This window comes from Aquarana catesbeiana, linkage group LG02 (genome assembly GCF_042186555.1).
Source record: "Aquarana catesbeiana isolate 2022-GZ linkage group LG02, ASM4218655v1, whole genome shotgun sequence".
Classification (NCBI taxonomy): Eukaryota; Metazoa; Chordata; class Amphibia; order Anura; family Ranidae; genus Aquarana; species Aquarana catesbeiana.
In genome coordinates, this window is record NC_133325.1 from 424084611 (window position 1) to 424105414 (window position 20804).

The 20804-nt window shown below is 42.6% G+C and overlaps 1 protein-coding gene across 2 annotated transcripts in view; it reads left to right on the plus strand.

Moving 5' to 3' along the window:
• Positions 1-20804, plus strand: part of LOC141128280 (ultra-long-chain fatty acid omega-hydroxylase-like) — a 113009-nt gene that overhangs the window by 56581 nt on the left and 35624 nt on the right. For both annotated transcript variants that reach the window (XM_073615485.1, XM_073615484.1), the window contains exons 6-9: positions 140-261; positions 390-657; positions 2920-2986; positions 6331-6460. In XM_073615485.1, the coding sequence (XP_073471586.1) occupies positions 140-261; positions 390-657; positions 2920-2986; positions 6331-6460 (587 nt within the window). The remainder of the gene's footprint in view (positions 1-139; positions 262-389; positions 658-2919; positions 2987-6330; positions 6461-20804) is intronic.

Genomic DNA, 20804 nt, shown 5'->3' on the forward strand with positions numbered 1-20804 from the left:
GGTTAAAGACCAGTTTACTTCACTCTAGTTCTATTCCTATATCCAAGAACATACAATTTTATAAACCCCCCAGTGTAGTTTTATGCAATGGTGACTATTCCACTTGTGACTAGCACTAATCACTGACTGTTTTCCACAGGCTAAATGGCGCAGGATGTGTGTAGGAGGCCCAGTGTCCATGGATATGTTTGAACAAATCAGCCTGATGACGTTGGATTCACTTCTGAAGTGCACATTCAGCTATGATAGTGACTGCCAAGAGTAATAATACCTTTCATTTTTCCAGAAGCTCTTTTTTAAATATTTGAGCACTCTACATAGTAATACATTAATACCTTGCTAAAAGGAAATGTTGCGTAATAAGCCTTTTCTTTATATCTCAATTGCAGGAAACCAAGTGATTATATTGCTGCAATTTATGAGCTCAGCTCCCTGGTGGTGAAACGTGAACACAATCTTCCACACCATTTTGATTTCATTTACCGATTCTCCTCCAATGGAAGAAAGTTCAAACGAGCATGCAAAATTGTACACGACTTTACTGCAGGTGTGGTACAACAGCGGAAGAAAGCACTACAAGAAAAGGGGGCAGAGAATTGGATAAAGTCCAAGCAAGGGAAGACCACAGATTTCATTGACCTCCTGTTACTATCAAAGGTGTGAAAGACGTTTCAGAGCTCACATATCTAGTACTTCCAAATTAACAACCCATTCACACTTGTGTGACTTGTCATCCAATGGTAACCGTTCATATATGTGCAACCTAAAGTAGTTCATGCACTACTTTGGTCTGAGGTTCATGCAACTTGAGGGCCATAGACTTCAATGTTAACCCTCAAAAGTCGTACCTGAATGTTTTACATGCAGTGGCGCAACAGTGGGTCCAACTTTGCAGAGGGACAAGTCACATCCAAGTCGCACCTATTCAAAGTTTCACTCCAAAGTCGCATGACTTTGAAATTGTACAAGTGTGAATGGAACCTTAAGCCTCGTACACATGGTACGATTGTTGGACAACCAAGCGTCTGATTTTTGTCAAAAGCGTGTGCCAGGATCTTGTCTCGCATACTAACGTTACACAAATTATCATGCCACAAACACGAACGTAGTGACGTACTACGAGGAATTTCAGCTCTTACGCACCACCCTTTGGGTCCCTTCTGCTAATTTCGGTTTGGTGAGCATTGATTCCGTTCATGCGTGTTTGTACTTTCGACTTTTGTGTGACGGATTTGTGTACTGACCATTCAAAAATCTGACGTGGAGCTGTTGTTTGACAAAAATTTACTAGCCGGTCATCCAAAATTTGTTGGCCGAAAATTGGAAAACAGTTGCTGAAAGGAGCTGTCAGTCACCGCTCTCTGCTCTGCCCCTCCAATGCTCACTGTGGAGGGGGTGGGAGCAGCTGGTTCAGGCTCTTTGCGGCTCGCTGAGAAGCTGAGCCATCTGCCAGTCAGGCATCTGTGTGGATCCCGACATTATTGTTGGGATACGTCCAGAAACTGGAGTGGGTCTGTGACATCAGCTGACAGCAGACTTTAGCCCACTGTTAGCTGAATCTGGATCACAGGAATGCAAAACTGAGGTCAGTCCTGTCACCCAAAAGACAAATGTGGCCAAAAGAGCTTTGGCCATACTTCTCCTTTAAATCATAGAAAAGAGCTCAGGTGTCATAATGTAATAAGAACATTCCCTTGTATGTTGCCAGTTAATGTATTTTTAGTTTAGGGAAGATGATTTGGTTTGTTCCTCTTCTATACCGATAGTCCTCAACCAATGGTACATGTACTCTAGGCAATACCTTTAATATAAAGGCTTTTGGAAGGAGTTGCATATATTAAACTTGAGAAACTGTGCCTTATATTGTAAAAGTTGTATGAATCTTGTGTGAAAACAGACCTCTAAGGCTGGCCATACATTGTACAATTTTCCTTTAGATTTACCACAAGCATATAATATGAGGTCAACCTAAAATACTTTCAATTGTGTGCAATCAGGCAGGCCCTTCAATTATATAGTTGAAGGTAAATCTAAAGGAATTTTAATAGGACAATTGTATAATGTATGACCAGTATACTTTTGAGCTACTATAATAATGTCAGTAGGGAATGGTATTTGAAACTTCTGCCTGAAGTTTAAGTTGTAGTTTGTCCCTGAGCATTCACAACTGGCTTGCTTGATGTACACTTCCTATATTTGCTCTCCAACATTTAAAGATTGGAAATATCCCTTTGGCTATCAAGTAGTCATTATAGAAAATACACTCTTTGGAGGGCCATATTTTCGTGTGTGTATGCAGCCCTTAGGTAACATGTAAATGTTTAAATTCTTTTTTTCGTCACAGGACAAAAATGGAAGACAGCTGTCTTGTTGGCTAACAATGTCCCCATAATTTATTATCCAGCAATTACAATCCCTATTCTTATGAAACTGTTTTATTAACAGAAATAAATTCAAATCTTTACAAATATTCAGCCCTTATAACTAAGTATGTGGGTCACTTTGGTGTGTGTATGCAGTTCTTAAGTGACATACTGTACAATATATTATTCATAAACAGCGCAGGTATGGATTACATTGCTGACAGTATTCGACCTTGGTGACATGTGGATAATTGTAATGACTAGTAGATGGTGTTGCACAACTGTACACTCTGATGCAAATAACATACACTTTTATCATTGAAAAGTCACATGTGCCATATAAAGCCAACGTTTTGGGGCTGCACCCCCTCCCTTTTTCCGCCTCGAGGAAGGGACCCTGCAGTGCCCAGAAACATTGGCTTTACATGGTATATGTGACTTTCCACTTTTAAAAGTTTATTTGCATTGAAGATCTGGTGACGGCTAATCTTTCTTAATATACTGTATTATTGATATGATACATACTGTATATATCTAATTTATTTTTTCATCCTAGGATGAACATGGAAGACAGCTGTCTGATCAAGAGATGAGGGATGAGGCTGACACCTTTATGTTCGAGGGTAACTGAATAAAAAATGGTGTATTTTTGGCTGGATATGTAGCAACCTACAGAACATATTTTAAAAGAACACAGATGCCAAAGCTCAAACAATCAGTAAAAGTAACAAACTTTACTGAACAAATTATCCACACTTACACTGGGGCAGGGGAAAAGTAGCATGGGAGAAGGTGTGCGAACCACCAACACAGCAAACAAAGACCTCCAGGGATCGATGAGCCGGATATTGGAGAGCCAGTCTGGCCAGATGACACTTCACAGTGGCGTCTGTTACTGCATTTTACTCACAGAGTTGATCACAATGTCTAGAATGGAGAGAGGGTTCGGGCAGACACGTTTTGGGGCTCGCCTATCTTCTCCCATGCTGCTCTTCCCCTGCCTCAGTGTCAGTGTGGATTACTTGTTCATTAAAGTTTGTTACTTTTACTGATTCAGCACCTTGGCATCTGTGTTCTTTTGCAAGCTTCTGCATTCTCAGCGCATCTGATTTCCATGAAGTGCTGTGGATCATATCCTTCTCCCTGTGGTCTTCCCTCACTCATTGGATCCATCATCCACCTGGCTTTCCATATGAGTTGGTTGTTTGGTGGTTGTCAGCTGCTGATCACCACACCACCTATTTGCTGCACCTATTTGCTGCTGTTATATGCCATATCTATTGTGAGTGCTGAGGGTTTGTGTTTTTGACATTAATTTGTCTATAAAAAATATTTTTCGACATACACCAATATCTAGAGTGCATGAGTGAAGCCAATTCAGCTACTGCCAGTGCTTAAAAGCCAGAGCTTTAATATCCCAAAAAAGGCATGAGCAGTAATCAGCGCCAGGACAAGGTCTAAAGTGCACCTCAAGGCCGAGCAGAGGGCAGGGTTAGTAGTGGTGCACAGCACAGAAATGCATTTAATGACGTGCTGAAATAGTGCCAATGGTTCTGGCACAACACAGCAAACTAAAGAGTGTAATAGTGATGCACATTCTGTGTTCTGCTTCAAGCACTGCTTTATGCAAAGACATACCTAGTTTATACTAAGGCCCATCTGGCCAGTATGATCATCTACTGAATAAGCGCCCTCAACAGACAGCTCAACTCTCCAATAAGGCAAGGCAGGTTATTCCAACTTTTACTTGTGAAAATGCAGCACATGGGTGTTAACTGGTGATATGAAAGTGTAAATGAACAATGATCTTCCACACCTTTTACCCACTATGAAGGATGTAAACTAACTGGGGGAACAAGATGTAGAAGGGAGGGGTCTAGCTAATGACTAAACCAACTAACCTAGATACCTAAGAAATACTGGATTGTACTACTCTACAAGTATGCAAATAACAAGTTCTAGTTACAGTAAATTGACACTAGATGTCACCACAAAGATATACATAATATAATAAAATCCAATGCAAGGTGATAGATTCACAGTCATTGTTCCAAAACATTCTGTCCCATAGTAAAATATGAGGTTAACAGGGACATCGGTGTGAGGATAAATTGCCCCTGCGTTAAGGGTATCACCTGAAAGAATACATTTCCCTGCATCATTGGTATCAATCGAAGGAAAAAATGTCCCTACATTGGTAGAGTCCCTGGAAGGAAAAAAATGCCACTCCCTCTGTGGTGTCCCTAAAAGGAAAAATGCCACTGCATCAGTGTCAGTGTGGACAAAAAGAAACTGTTGTCATGTTGGTATCAGCTGGAGCAGGGTTTCTTGACCAGGGTTCCAAGGAATCCTAGGGTTGCTAGGGGTTCCTTGAACAATGAGCAGTTCCTGCCTCTCCGATAATTTCCCACTGACACTATTGATCTTTTTAACTATCTGTAAGAGGGTATTTCTTCACAACGTCCACAAGTGTAAGGAACATTCTTCCCACTGACCATCACACTAATGTATCATGAGTTGTTGATATAGTCATTTTTAGCAGGTGTTCCATGAGACCAGAAAGTTATTTCAAGGGTTAATCTGTGTTGAAAGGTTGAGAAAGGCTGTGCTGGAGAAAAGAATGCTACTGCTTCTGTGGTGTCAGTCCGAAAAAGACCGATTTGGCACCTATGTCAGTGGAATAGAAGAGAGAAACTTGCTGGCTAAGGGGGGCTTTTTGGGGTCACCTAACTAAGGGGTCCTTGGTGGCTATGAGGGGGGGGGGTAGAGCTAAGGGTAAGAGGAAATCTCTGGGGCTGAGCTGTTGTCCCTACCTTTCTTGTGTTCACAGACCTTCTCAGCATGGCCCCCACCCGGGAATGGCAGTTTCTCCTTCTCCCTACCCCTGATCATTTGATATGTCGCATGATAAAGGTAAAAAGGAAGAATGGGAATCTGCCCTTACTTTACGGTGGACGCCCGAACAGAGAAGGAGTTATACAACCAACGCATGCCCACCCCCTGTTCTTTTCCATCCAAAATGGGCTGAGAGCAAAACCTCCCTTCATCAGCTAATATGCCCTGCTCTGCCTGACACAAATGACAGCTCTTGTCAACAAGGCAGCTAAAGAAAAAGGTGCTCTCAAGTTCCCAGTGTGCCCCCCTACCTCTACATAAAGACACTGGGCCCAGGGCAGTTGACAACACCTCCCATCCCTCTTGGTCCAGCCCTGACTGTAATGCCGTGTACATACGGGCGGACTTTTCGACCAGACTGGTCCGACGGACTGAATCCGGCGGACAGTCCGACCGTGTGTGGGCTCCATTGGACCTTCAGTGGACTTTTTCGGTCAAAAATCTGACGGACTTTAGATTTGGAACATGTTTCAAATTTGTCTGACGGACTCGAGTCCGGTCGAAAAATTCGCTCGTCTGTATGCTAATCCGACGGACGAAAACCCACGATAGGGCAGCTATTGGCTACCGGCTATCAACTATTTTAGTCCGGTCGTACATCATCACGTACGAATCCGTCGGAGTTTGGTGTGATCGTGTGTAGGCAAGTCCGTTCGTTCAAAAGTCCGTCGGAAGCCGGTCGAAAGTGCATTGGAAAGTCCGTCGGACCAGTCCGGTCGAAAAGTCCGCCTGTGTGTATACGGCATTATACCGAATACCTCGATAGAAGCTGGCATGTTTATGACATGTTTGTTCCAAAAACAAAAATCCAACATTGAGGGAGTTGGTGTAATAGTTGAACATGATTGCCGCTGGTCTCTTTGTTTATTTGCTTGACTAGCAATGTCCTCATAATTTATTAACCAGAAAATACAATCCCTTATTTTTATGAAATTGAACAGAACTATATTCAAATCTTTACAATATTTAGACCTTATAACAATTAGGTATGTGGCTTTTTTAAAAATACTTTGCATTATCACAATCTACATGAACAATAACTTCCTATTCATTGTGTTTTACCTATAATTAGGACATGATACCACAGCCAGTGGGCTGTCCTGGATCCTGTATAACTTGGCTCGTCATCCTGAATATCAGGACAAATGTAGGGAAGAGATCAGAGAGCTAATTAAAGGGAAAGAAACAGCCCACTTGGATTGGTGAGTACCTGACGTCACAGCAAACAAATCATTTAAGGGAATCAGGAATGGGAATCAATGGTTTGGGGTCAGTTTTAGTTTTAGTTGTATAGTTTTGGTTTATATGTTTCTAATCTGTTGTTTTTTATGTTTGTACTATACTTACATAATCTTTTCTTTAGAAATAAACCTTTAATGCTTGACAAAGGATTCCAGAGGATTATGTGTTATCTAAGGCCTCATCCACATGGGGCATACTAAAGTGTACATCCGTGGAGGGCTGTGTTTACCCACACGAGGTTGCACAGAGGTGTACTGTGCATCCCTGTGCAGGCAGTCCCATTGATCTGACTGCTGCTCCCAATATGACATCCCTGTGGATGCAGCCGTGTGTCCCTGAATGCACACTGAGATTGAGGACATGCACCCACATGGATGTCAGATTGGGAGCAGCAGCTGCATCCATGCAGCTACTGTATCCCTATTCACATCAATGGGACTGCCTTCACTGGGATGCAAGAAACACCTGTACATCCCTGCGTGGTTAAACACGGTCCTTTACAGGGCTAAAGAGACGACACAGAAAACCAGCGTACTCTTTATATAGTTGAAACCTTGGACTCCGATAAGGCATAATAAGGTATCTGCTCTGATGATTCACAGGGGCTGATGTACTAAAACTGGAGGGTGCAATATCTGGTGCAGGTTTGCATAGAAACCAGCTTCTATGGTTTTTTTTTGTCAAAGCTTGAACAAGCTGAAGTTAGAAGCTGATTGGCTACCATACACAGCTGCACCAGATTTTGCACTCTCCAGTTTTAGTAAATCGACCCCAGTGTCATCTGGAAAATAACGATTTCTAACAATGTGATTGGCAGACTAGAGCTCCACCTACTGGCTAGATAGAGGACTGCATAATCTGAAATATTTATTATTTAATAGAAGAAAAATACATTTGATGTTTTGATTTCTTTCGTACTGACTTTAAAAGTAGAATATTTAGTATCATATATTCCCTTTATTGGCCTCCTGACCACCTGAAGACCAAGCTTTTTTTGGGCTTTTTTTTTTTTTGGTTACAAGAAAAGACCAGTATTTTTTGCTAGAAAAATACTTTGAACCCCCAAACATTCTATATTTTTTAGCAGAGGCCCTAGAGAATAAAATGCTAGGTTTTGCACATTATTATGTCACACAGTATTTGCGCAGCGTTTTCTTACTAACAACAATTTTTGAGAAAAATTACACTTTAATGAATTTTAATGCACAGAAACACAATATAATACCCATTTTTTTGGTAAAATATAAAAGATGGTGTTACAGCAAGTAAATAGACACCTAACATGTCACGCTTTAAAATTGCGCATGCTCGTAGAATCGCAACAAACTTTGATATTTAAAAATCTCAATAAGTGACGCTTTAAAAGCCTTTACAGAGGAGGTCTGGTGCTAGAATTATTGCTCTCGCTCTGACATTCGTGGTAATACCTCACATGTGTGTTATGATCGCTGTCTATGGATGCATGCAGGACCATCGCGTGCTTTCACCTTTGTGTGCAAGCACGGGGAGACGGGGCGCTTTAAACATTTTTTTTTATTATTTATTTTATCTTTACTCTGTTTCTTCAAAAAAATGTTAATCACTTTTATTTCTGTAAATATCCCTTATGACAGCAATAGGCAGTGACAGGTACTCTTTATGGAGAGATAAAAGCGATTAAAGCATCTGAACACAACAAGATCATTGTGATCAGATGCTTTTCAGAATACATCTGAGGAAACTGGAAGTGACGACAATACCCTTTGCTCCCAGTTTCCCATACCATAGAGCTCATCAGAGACCTTCCAGTATATTTACAGGCAGCGGGAGGGGTTGCTTTACCCTCATTCCGGGTTCGCTGGTAGAGGCTGGAGAGGCACCGGGCAGAGGGGCGTGAGCCATCCAGCAGCAAATTAGCCACTAGATAGGCTTTTCTGTAAAAACCAGTCACATCCTGAAAAAAAAAAAATACCATGATGATGCCTGCAGCTGCAGGCATCATCCCGGTATAACTACTTGAAACCACTTCGCATCCAGGCCATTTCTGACACTTCGCTCCTACATGTCAAAAATCATCATTTCTTTGCTATAAAATTACATAGAACCCCCAAACATTATATATGTTTTTTTAGCAGAGACCCTAGAGAATACAATGGCGGTCATTGCAACTTTTTATCTTGCACGGTATTTGCGCAGCAATTTTTCAAACGCGTTTTTTTTTTTTAAAAAACAGTTTCATGCTTTAAAAAAAAACAAAATAGCAAAGTTAGCCAAATTTTTTTGCATTGTGTGAAAGATGAAGTTACGCTGAGTAAATAGATACCTAACATGTCACGCTTCAAAATTGCACACACTCGTGGAATGGCGCCAAACTTTGGTACTTAAAAATCCCCATAGGCGACGCTTTAAAATTTTTTACTGGTTACATGTTTTGAGTTACAGAGGAGGTCTAGGGCAAAAATGATTGCTCTCGCTCTAACGTTCGCGGCGATACCTCACATGTGTGGTTTGAACACCGTTTTCATATGTGGGCGGGACTTAGGTATGCGTTCGCTTCTGCGTGCGAGCTCACGGGGACAGGGGCGCTTTAAAAATTTTTTTTTTTTTTTTTATTGTTAATTTTACTTAAAATTTTTTATTTTGACACTTTTAAAAAATTTTTTTTTTTTTTTATCACTTTTATTCCTATTACAAGGAATGCAAACATCCCTTGTAATAGGAATATGACACGATCAGTCCTCTTTACAGTGAGATATGGGGTCAATAAGACCCCACATCTCACCTCTAGGCTGGGAAGCCTGAAATCAAAAAAAAAAAAAAAACGATCACCGCTTCCCAGCCGAAGTGGCGCCGTTTTTTTTAATGCAGAGGCCGGGCGTGACGTCATAACATCGCGCCCGGCCTCCGAACGATCATAGAGACTCAGGCGACCATCTGGTCCGCCGGAAATCTCTATGGTGAACATCCAGCGCCGGCGGATCCGCTATCCGACTCACCGATCGCTGAGGTGAGTCGGTAGAAGCACCGGAGCCCGTAAGAACGATCAAGCGGCGGAACAGCCGCCATGATTGTTCTTATGGTGTACGGAATCGCGGCTGAAAATGCCAGTATCTGAATGATGTCTGTAGCCTCAGGCATCATTCAGATATAACCCCCGAAAGTCGAGGCCGTCATATGACGGCCTCCGGATGTCAAGAGGTTAAGGGTCATCAGACTCTAGCAACTCTGTCTGTACTTTGCCACATTTGCACAGATAGTTTGTAATAAGGAATGTAACTTAGCATTGCCCGTCTAGGCAATGCTTATTATCCTGTTACATAGCTAAGCTCCTCCCATTGCACTTTTTGCAAATGGCCAACTTTTCTTAATTTTGGATTGCCTGGGGGAAAAGATGCAGGCAACGAGAAAAACAGGACTGAAGTTTTAGCACTTCTAAGAAAAGGTGTAAGAGGAACATAACTTTGAAAAAATCTCTAGGGACACAGACGGCAACAAAAAACAGGTTATATACATTTATAAGCTCAAACCATAAATAAAATAGTTTTGCTGAAGTTTGTGCGCAGCCTACGGACTTTAAACTTTATACATATTTACAAGCAGTGTTAGAGCTTTAACAAAAAGTTATTCATTATGTCACTAGTTGCTTCTATTGTGAAGTAATTATTATTTCTTGAAGATCCTCAAAGATCACAACAAAGACTTTAAGCTGCATTTTCGCCTAAGCAGAGCGTTTTTCAGTGGGTTGGTTTTTTTTTTAATGTGTTTTTGAACGAGTATATATGAGTGATTTAAAAGCGTATTTCAAGCATTTTACATTTGTATTCAAGCTTCAGACATTTTTGTTTTAGCCAGTGGAAAGCACTTGGGGGAGGAAGCTAGTTTTTACAGGCTTAAAATATATCTTTCTATATAAACTGATTATCATGTTTACAGGCATTCTCATTCATGTCTATGGGGCTAAAAAATGCCAAATTCTGCCTAAAAACGAGCTCACATAGCTTGTGGAGTGCCATGCATTGAGCAGCAGGTACCTGAGTGCTCATATAACGCTTTGAGCTATAAAATGTCCAGGTGTAAATGGGGCCCTACAGTGATATTAAACATTCAGTTTTATAAATAAAAGTTGTAAACTCCAAGTGCTGGGGTATAACATTTTAACAAAGAGTTTACTGGGGAGCATTTATTTTTTGGGCTCAATGTGTTAAACTAAAAATCACCGGGACCTCGGAAAGCTCGGAAAGCTTACAGCTCAGAGCTAGAGATATGAGTAACTCCCCACTGGTGCACAGAACATGGGAGCAAGCGTCACCAATCCAGAAGTGTCAACGAAATGAGGGGAGGATGCCATTCAACCAACCCAATGCTCGTTGAGGTGTATGGCCTCAGCCAGCACTGCTCCAGCAGCCACACCCCTGATGCGCTTTGCACTGTCTACTGGGGCTTTGTCATATGACTCTGACTAAGCCCTGGTGGGCAGGGTGAAACCCATCAAGGGGTTGTGGCTGCTGGAGCAGTGCTGGCTGAGGCCATATACCTTAACCACTTCAATACTGGGCTCTTCTCCCCCCCTTCCTGCCCAGGCCAATTTTCAGCTTTCAGCGATGTCGTACCTTGAATGACAATGGTAATGCAACACTGAACTCATGACATTTTTTTCAATTTTTTTCACACAAATAGAGCTTTCTTTTGGTGGTATTTGATCACCTCTGCGGTTTTTAGTTTTTGCGCTATAAACAAAAAAAGAGCGACAATTTTGAAAAAAACACAATATTTTTTATTTTTTGCTATAATAAATATCCCAATTTTTTTTTTTAAAACTAATTTTTTTCCTCAGTTTAGGTCGATATGTATTCTTCTACATATTTTTGGTAAAAAAAAAAGCGCAATAAGCGTATATTGATTGGTTTGCACAAAAGTTATAGCGCCTACAAAATAGGTTATTGATTTATGGCATTTTTATAATTTTTTTTTTTACTAGCAGTGGCGGCGATCTGCGATTTTTATCGGGACTGTGACATTGCGGCGGACAGATCGGACACTTTTTTGAAACGATTGACATTTATACAGCGATCAGTGCTATAAATAGCCACTGATTACTGTATAAATGTCACTGACAGGGAAGGGGTTAACACTAGGGTCGATTTCCTGTATACTATATATATATATATATATATATATATATATATATATATATATATATATATATATATATATATATATATATATATATATATGTATATATATATATATATATATATAATATATACTAGGAATACACGATCTGTCTCCTCTCCCCTGACTGAACGTGGATCCACGTTCCTGCTCTGCCAGGAGCCATTGCAGGTGCCCTGCGGACATTTTGGCCGCCGGGCACGTGCATCAGCTCCTCAGTGACGCGGCGGGCACACCCCCTATACCAGCGCGAAGCGGAGAACTTCATATGACGCCCGCCCAGGATGGGAGATCCCATCTGTGGACGTCATTTGACTATACGCTGGGAATAAAGTGGTTAACCACCTCAATATCGGGCCTATTCTGGCATTTCTCTCCTTCATGTAAAAATCATCATTTTTTTGCTAGAAAACTACTCAGAACCCCCAAACATTATATATGTTTTTTTAGCAGACACCCTAGGGAATAAAATGGCGCTCATTGCAACTTTTTATCTCGCACAGTATTTGCGCAATAATTTTTCAAACGCCTTTTTTTAGGAAAAAAAACGGTTTCATGAATTAAAAAATAACAAAACAGTAAAGTTAGGCCAATTTTTTTATATAATGTGAAAGATGATGTTACTCTGATAGATACCTAACATGTCACGCTTTAAAATTGCGCACAATCATGGAATGGCGCCAAACTTCATAACTTAAAAATCTGCATAGGCGATGCTTTAAAATTTTTTACAGGTTATCAGTTTAGCGTTACAGAGGAGGTCTAGTGCTAGAATTGATGCACATGCTCTAATGCACGCGGCGATACCTCACATGTGTGGTTTGAGCGGCGTTTACATATGTGGGTGGGACTTACGTGTGCGTTCACTTCTTATAGGGCGTACACACGGTCGGACTTTGTTCGGACATTCCGACAACAAAATCCTAGGATTTTTTCCGACGGATGTTGGCTCAAACTTTTTTTGTCTACACACGGTCGCACAAAGTTGTTGGAATTTCCGATCACCAACCACGCGGTCACGTACACCACGTACGACGAGACTAGAAAAGGCCGGTTCAGAACCAAGCGCGGCACCCTTTGGGCTCCTTTTGCTAATCTCGTGTTAGTAAAAGTTTGGTGAGAGACGATTCGCGCTTTTTCAGACTCGTGGTTTTCAGATCGTTTTCTGCCGTTCAGTTTGTGCTTGTGGGTTTGTATCTGCTCTTCAGTCCATGCAAGCAAGTTCTGCATGACTTTAGGTAGTCATTGTATTCTTGTTCGTTCGTTACTGTTTTTCAGGTCGCTCTTCACAGGCCTTGCTGTTCTTCAGTGCGTTCTGTTACTTCGTTCTGAGCAGCCGACCGTTTTCTAGCCATGTTTCGTATGCGTACTCCTCGTAGAGTTCATGCTGTGCGGGGGCCTTGGTGTTGGGGTCCTGACCTTGACACAAGTCCAGTCCATGAACAGGGTGGGGAGGAGTTCATGGACCAAGAATTGGTTGCTTCAGCGTGACCAGTTCTCTCATATGCCTTTGCTCCATGAGATCCGTGAGAATAATCCTGATGATTTCAGGAACTTTCTCAGGATGACGGACCCCGTGTTTCACCGTCTGTTGGCTTCGCTGACCCCCTATATTAGCAGGCAGGATACCTGCATGAGGCAAGCCATCACTGCGGAACAGAGGCTCGTCACTACCCTGCGGTATTTGGCGACAGGGAGAAGCCTGCAGGACTTGAAGTTCTCGACAGGCATCTCCCCCCAGGCTCTGGGTATCATCATCCCAGAGACCTGTTCTGCCATCATACAGGTCCTGCAGAAGGAGTATATGAAGGTAAGATTTTTATCCTTTTATATCACATTTTATTGTATTGAATGTTTGCTAATATATTGTATTTCTCTCCTCATTCCCTAATTACCATGATTGTAATATGCTGTGAATGTCCCCTTTGTCCTCATGCATGCTGGATTTTTATGTAATTATTATTTTAGGTCCTTCATACATATTTGCCCTTCACTAACCTCCCCAGCATGGTGTCTCCTGGCCCTATATTCACCTCATGTAGTCACTTAAGAATGTATTTTATCAGCTCCATAGTAGTACTTTACCCCAAACACCCCCTAAAATGTTTAGAAATGTTATTTTTGATTTAAATTCAGGCAGAGTGGCAGAGGCTTTTTTTTGTGGTGTCCCCAAATAATTTTAAGTAACCCTCCCTCCCCCAACTGCTAAGTCAGCTGATCCCAATTCTCTATCTATCCTCAATCATCTATCTGCTGACTTTGCCAAACCCATACACACTATACCCACCTCTTTACTGGTCAGATTTATGGATGAATTCCCCAAAGCATGTAGTGCAAGGGCCTGCCTGTATACTTTCAAATGGTACTGTTTAAAGTTTTTGTATTCTATTATTATCTTGACAGGTAATAGCAGAATGTCCAAATGTCCTCAAATGTGTACATTGTGTATTTATATCTTTGTATTATGACACTTCTTACCTGTCCAGTGGGCTGCCAATAGTGTAACTAAGGAGGGGCTGTTCCAAGTAATACCCATTATTTAGGCATTCATCTCTCAATGAAGTGAAGAGGGTTACCTGTCCAAGATTTCCACACACCCCCTATAATGTTAGAAATGGCCCATGAGAGGGGGGGAGGGGGAATATGATAGGTGTATCTTATACTTTGGCCTTGTTAAATTCCCCTTACTAAATGCTATCTGGAGGTTACCCCATAATGTTTGTGTCTAATCTGGTTGCCATGTTTCTGTGAAAAAATAGTAATGTTTATTGTTTTTTCCTCAACAGTTTCCTTCCACGCCACAGGAATGGCAGACTGTGGCCTCCCACTTTGCCCAGCGGTGGGACTTTCCTAACTGCGGAGGGGCAATTGATGGGAAACACGTCCACGTCGTCCCACCACCCAACTCGGGGTCGTACTATTATAATTACAAGGGGTTCAATAGTATAGTGATGTTGGCGGTGGTGTCGGCTAATTATGACTTCTTGTATGTGGACGTGGGGAAGAATGGCCGGATGTCCGATGGTGGAGTCATCGCCCAGACGGAGTTCTACAGGCGTCTCCAGAATGGCAGCTTGGACTTGCCAGCTCCAGAGGACAATGTTGAAGGACTTCCATTTGTGTTCGTTGCTGATGAAGCGTTTGTGCTGGGGGACCACCTGATGCGGCCATTCCCAATGAGGACCCTCACCCCGGAACAGAGGGTTTTTAATTACCGGCTGGCCAGAGCCTGAAGAGTGGTGGAGAACACATTTGGAATCCTGGCCAGTCGGTTCCGCCTATTTATGACACCCATCCATATGGCGGAGTATAAACTGAACCATATTATACTTGCGTGCTGTGTTCTCCATAACTTTTTAAAGAAACATTCGGCCAACTATGCTGGCTCAGTTGGGCCTGAGGCCGGAATCATACATCAAACCACACTGACGGCGCTTGAAAGTGGCCGTCCTGCCTTGCCCTCCCTGAGTGCCCGTGATGTCCGGTTACGCTACCTGGAGTTATTTGCGGGTAGGGGGGCTATCAATATGCCAGACAATCTGTGAAGCCTTTTTATAATAAAAAAATAAAAAAAATTCTTTGTGGACATTTACTGCTTGTGTTTGTTTTAGCTGACCCTGTCAGAAATGTTTTGAGTGCAGAAAATGGCGTGATTGTGTAACCTTATACAAAGCACTGTTGGCTGTTATTTACTAAATGCAAAAACACATTTCACTACAAGTGCACTTGCAACTGCACTGAAACTGCACTTGTAGTGCAAAGTGGATTTGCCCTTAGGAAATAACCCCCATTTTCTCATAAAACAACAATTACATCACCCCAAAAGTGTTGTAGCGTTGAGACAATAATCCACACATTCTTGATTAACACACTTTTTTATACCTGCACAATCACATATGCATTTACCAAAGGTTTTTCAAACAAACCAACATGTTTGTTGTATAACAATTTTTGTGGTGGCATTATCCAAAATCAAAATGTCCATTTTATAGAAAACAGGCCTGTGTAAAACCAACAAGAAAAGACACAAATCTTGAACTTACAAACGTCACATTTGGTCGAATTTGAAGGCAATATCAGACATGAGTATTTAGGAACTGTGTTTGATATTGCGTTCAGATGGGGGGAAATCACCCCAGGAAAAGCCAAATTTGGAAGATGCACACCAATTTACCAATGTCAACATGTGCTAGCTGCCATCACGGGGGATCAAGAGATGTGTTTTGGGGGAGAAACCCCTTCCTCACCGCTACTTTATTATTGAGGAAGGGGTTGCACCCCCAAAACGCGTCCATTGATCTCCCAAGATGGCAGATAGCACATGTTGACACACTGTGTGCATCCTCCAAATTTGGCTTTGGGAAAAATCACAAAAACATTTAGCACATTGTAGCACACAAAAGAAGAAAGTGATTTGGAGGGGTTTTAAACTTGCCCCAAAACATCAATGATGTTTTTATATTTTGGAATAACATCATTGATGTTTTGCTTGATGATTTCCAATTGTAAATTACACCCCATGATCTCCCCGATCAGGATCTGGGCACTTTCGGATGTGAAAGGATCTGGATCCACAACATCACGATCACCTAAAAAGAGAGGAACCCCAAAATAAATTTGGTTTAAAAAAAATGCCGCCATCCATCTCTTACCTGAGCCTGTGGTTGCAGACACTCACCTGTTGTGGTGACTAGTTCCACCACGTCTTCTTCCTCCTGCTCAGCTTGTGTTGGGGGGATTTCCCCTTCTTCCAGAGGGGGGGGGGGGGCTCTGGTCTCCTCAGATGAGGGGTGTCCTCCGAGTCTTTTCTCCCCTATGTACAACAAAAATGGTATACTTAGCACACAGATATTTAATGTCAGAACTAGAAATAGGAACATTGCTTGGAAGTGGGGTACAATTGTCAATTTTAGCAGAGTTCCAAGATGTAGCTTTTTTAGTGTCCTTTGTCAAGCTGCAATACTTTACCTGTTTTGTACAAGCTTCACAGATGGAGACCCCCCTATAGTATACACTGGAGCACCTGTGTGGCCCCCTAATAAAAATGGTGTTCTTGTGTCCCACACTAGTGCTCCAGTGTCCAGATGTGAAAACAGCTGCTCAGTGTCCTCTCCTTACACAGAATCTAGTTTGCATTTCATTCTAGTAACAAAGCCATCTACACAACCCAATTCTTTGAAGACAAGTATAGGGATTCAAAATGGTGGCCAAATGCATATGGGCTAAACAATGGTATTTTATAGTTGGAACGAAAAATGTTTGATCCGAACGAATAATGTGCCCATGAACATGAAAGTTGCCATTTTAAACTGTACAACAGTTCCTAAAAGTACATGGAGCAGCACGAACGTAATAAACACAAAAAGAATAGGCACACAGCACAACTACTTACTTTTTTGCAGCACACTCCGGATCTTTCTGTACTGCTCATGTTCTCGTAATTTCAGGTCCGACCACCGCTTCCTGAGCTGATCTTTCGATCGTCTTTCCCCCGAAATTCCGGTGCAGACTCCTGACCACTTTCACCATGATCTTGGCCTTTCGGATATTGGGGTTGGGGTAAGGCCCATACTTTCCATCATAGTTGGCCTTCTTCAGGATGTCCACCATCTCCAACATCTCCCCAAAGGACATATTTGAGTCCTTAAATCTCCTTCTGGATCGGGACGTTTCAGGCTCCGGCCTTACCTCCTCCTCCTCGTTGCTACAATTAGCACGCACCTGCTGTCTATCCGCCATGTGCTCTTCCCCCACTGCGCTGAACGAAAAGGGGCGGGGAATAGACTAGAAAGAATATCAGGGGCGGGCGGAGTTATACGCATGCGCAGTGTGTATAAAGCGTAACACACGTGTGTATTACGTACGATCTGTGAGCGGCGGAAGGAGCATCGGAGACGCCGATCGTGATAACAAAGGTAAGATCTAAACTTGCGCCTATACTGCTTCGAAATGGAAGCCTATATTGTAACAAGATTAGGGGAGTTTTGCCTGACATTAGGGTTTGTCTTGTGTTGTGTCTTGCAGAGAAAATGGATGGCTTCAATGACCACAATTTCCTCCCCCTGTTCATAGACAAATACAGGGAGATGCCCTGTCTGTGGCAAGTGAGACACCCCCACTATAATCACAAACAGAAGAGGCAGGCAGCGCTGGAGAAACTGCTGGAGTTGGTGAAGCCGGTGGTCCCCACAGCAACCATCCCTTATTTAAAAGCCAAAATTGGTGGCCTGAGGAGCACGTATCTTAGGGAGCGCAAGAAGGTCACAGATTCCCAGAGATCAGGAGCTGCAGCAGATGACGTTTATGTCCCCAGGCTGTGGTACTATGAGAGACTGCGATTTCTGTCAGACCACACTGAAGTCAGGGAATCCCTCTCCACTCTTACTTCCACGCTTCCTTCCATCCCAGCTGAGGCTTCTGATGTCCAACCTGGGCCTTCCAGCCAGGAAGAAGTGGAGGAGCCCAGCTGGAGTCAGGTATAGCATTCTTCTACAGATTTCTGGTCAATAAATAAATGATGTTTACTAGATGTTATTATTGATCACTAATTGCTGATTAAAAAGTGTTTTACATATCGATAGACAGTAGTGGGCACCCAAAATTGGGACAAAAATGAAAAATGCTGGGCTCAGAATGATAGTCTGTTATATTTGTTAACATTCAATTTGCAACAGTCAGGAGGTGAAAATTGTGTGTGATTGAAAAAATACTAAAACTATGTCCCTTTTTCATACACAGGAAGACCTCAGCCAGGAGGAGGTTGTGGAATGTGGCAGTCAGGAGGAGGCGGGGATTAGTGGCAGCCAGGAGGAGGCGGGGATTAGTGGCAGCCAGGAGGAGGCGGGGCTAAGTGTCAGCCAAGAGAAGCCTGGGACCAGTCGCAGCCTGACTGAGTCTCAGGTCCCTCCGCCTGCCATATAAACGAGCCAGGAAGGCCACTCCGAGTCCCGTGCAGGATTCAGCGTTCAGGCTGATCCAGGAGGCTTCGGCGTCCCTCAGAGCCTTACCAACTCCTGAAGAGGCCTTTGCCTGCATGGCTGCCACCAAATTGCAGGGCATGCAGGAGGGTCAACGCAGGCTCTGTGAGGACCTGCTTTATAAAGTCCTACGTAAGGGGGTGAGTGGGGAACTAACACCCAAGACCGACGTGGTTGAGTTGGACCATCCTCCTCCTCCTCCTCCTGCTGCCACAACTCCACCACCACAGCCACTGCGTGGAAGGAGGCGTGGAAAGAAGACCAGAGAGTGATGACCCTGGGTTCAGTCTGGTCTGACAGAAGACGCAGTCTCTCGTATGACCACAGCCTGGGGACACAGATGTCATCTGCTGCTTTCCGGATCTCTGGGACTTCTGGACCAGACTGCCCTCCCTTAGATAAGGACTCCGCAGGCCACCAATTTTGCTTAAAAATAGTTGATGTCTGCCCTGGGGGTCCAAGGCTTCACCCACTTCTGCAGTTTCTCCAGCGTTGCCTCCCTCTTTGTTTAGTTGTGACCCCTTAGTAAAATTTTTTAGGTAAATTATACTCTCCTGTGTGTGTTTTCATCCAAAAAGGACAGTTTGTTGGTGACGATTCAGGTACAATTCTAACATAAAATGTGAAATTAACAAGAGACAACAACACCAAACAATCTCCTACAGATTAAATAGAACAACATATCAATGGTGTTGTGGGAACTTGTCACAAAAAACACACACAAACATTTTCGGGAGTACAAATCAAAATCGAAAAAAAAATAAAAATAAAATACAAACACAGAAAAAGAATCTACATTAAAGCCAAAAAATATATAAAAAATATACAAAAATATGTTGTCAGATGTGAGAAATCAAAATATATTGAGGGAATCACGATAAATAGTAACGAAATAAGTTTGTGAGAAGTGTGTGTGAATATGAGCAGCAAAACTACTTAATTCTTGTCACATTATAAAGAAGAAGAGAGTGCGCTGTATTAAACCATTTTTAACATTGCAGCGTGATGAAAGTGCTGTATCCATTGCGAACGCTAAGTTTACCAGAACGAGCTGTTCCATCTTGGAATTTCTTCTGAGCATGCGTGGCACTTTGTGCGTCGGAACAGGCCACACACGGTCGGAATTGACGCGATCGGATTTTGTTGTCGGAAAATTTTATCTCCTGCTCTCCAACTTTGTGTGTCGGAAAATCCGATGGAAAATGTCCGATGGAGCCCACACACGGTCGGAATTTCCAACAACACGCTCCGATCGGACATTTTCCATCGGAAAATCCGACCGTGTGTACGGGGCATTAGTGCGAGCTACCGGGGACAGGGGCGTTTAAAAATTTTTTTTTATTATTTTATTTTTTATTTTACTTACATTTTTTTATTTTTACACTTTTTTGTACTTTTTTTTTTTTATTTTGATTACTTTTATTCCTATTACAAGGAATGTAAACATCCCTTGTAATAGGAATCTATGTGACAGGTCCTCTTTATGGAGAGATGCGGGGTCAATAAGACCCCACATCTCCCCTCCAGGCTGGAAAGCATGAGATCGGGAAAATTTTTTTTACCGATCTCATGCTGACAGCCGCGATCGCGGCTTCGGTTATTTCCGGGTACCCGTGCATGACGTCATAACATCGCGCCCGGGCCTCCGACGGTCACAGAGATGACTGGTGACCATCTGGTCACCAGTCATCTCTATCGTCCTCATCCGTCGCCAGCCGATTCAATCTCCGGCGACCAATCTCCGGCCGATAGGCCCTCACCTTGAGGGCCTATTCACACTTCTTCTCCGGGGGAAAACAAAGAGCCTAACATGGGCAAAAGTTATACAACAAATACCATTGAAGTCTATGGGAACTGACTTGTTAATTTTGCTAGTCCCTACTTGGCTGGCTTATCTTCTAGTTATTGGCCCTAAAATGGGTATGGGGGCCCAGGTCCCACCCTGAGGGAAAAAAGACGAAAAAGTACTCTTGCGCACTGGTGTGTTGGCTAAAAAAGTTCAAGAAGGACTATGGATTTCGGCTTTGCTGCTCTCAAAGGATGGGATTGTCCTAGTGTTGAAAGAAAAAAAGAGAAAAGAGAGCGCACCAGCCTAGTGCATTATCCTTGACAGGTTTATTGAATTAAAAACAAGATAAAAACTACTCACAAAAGTCGAAGGTAAAATCGCATAGTA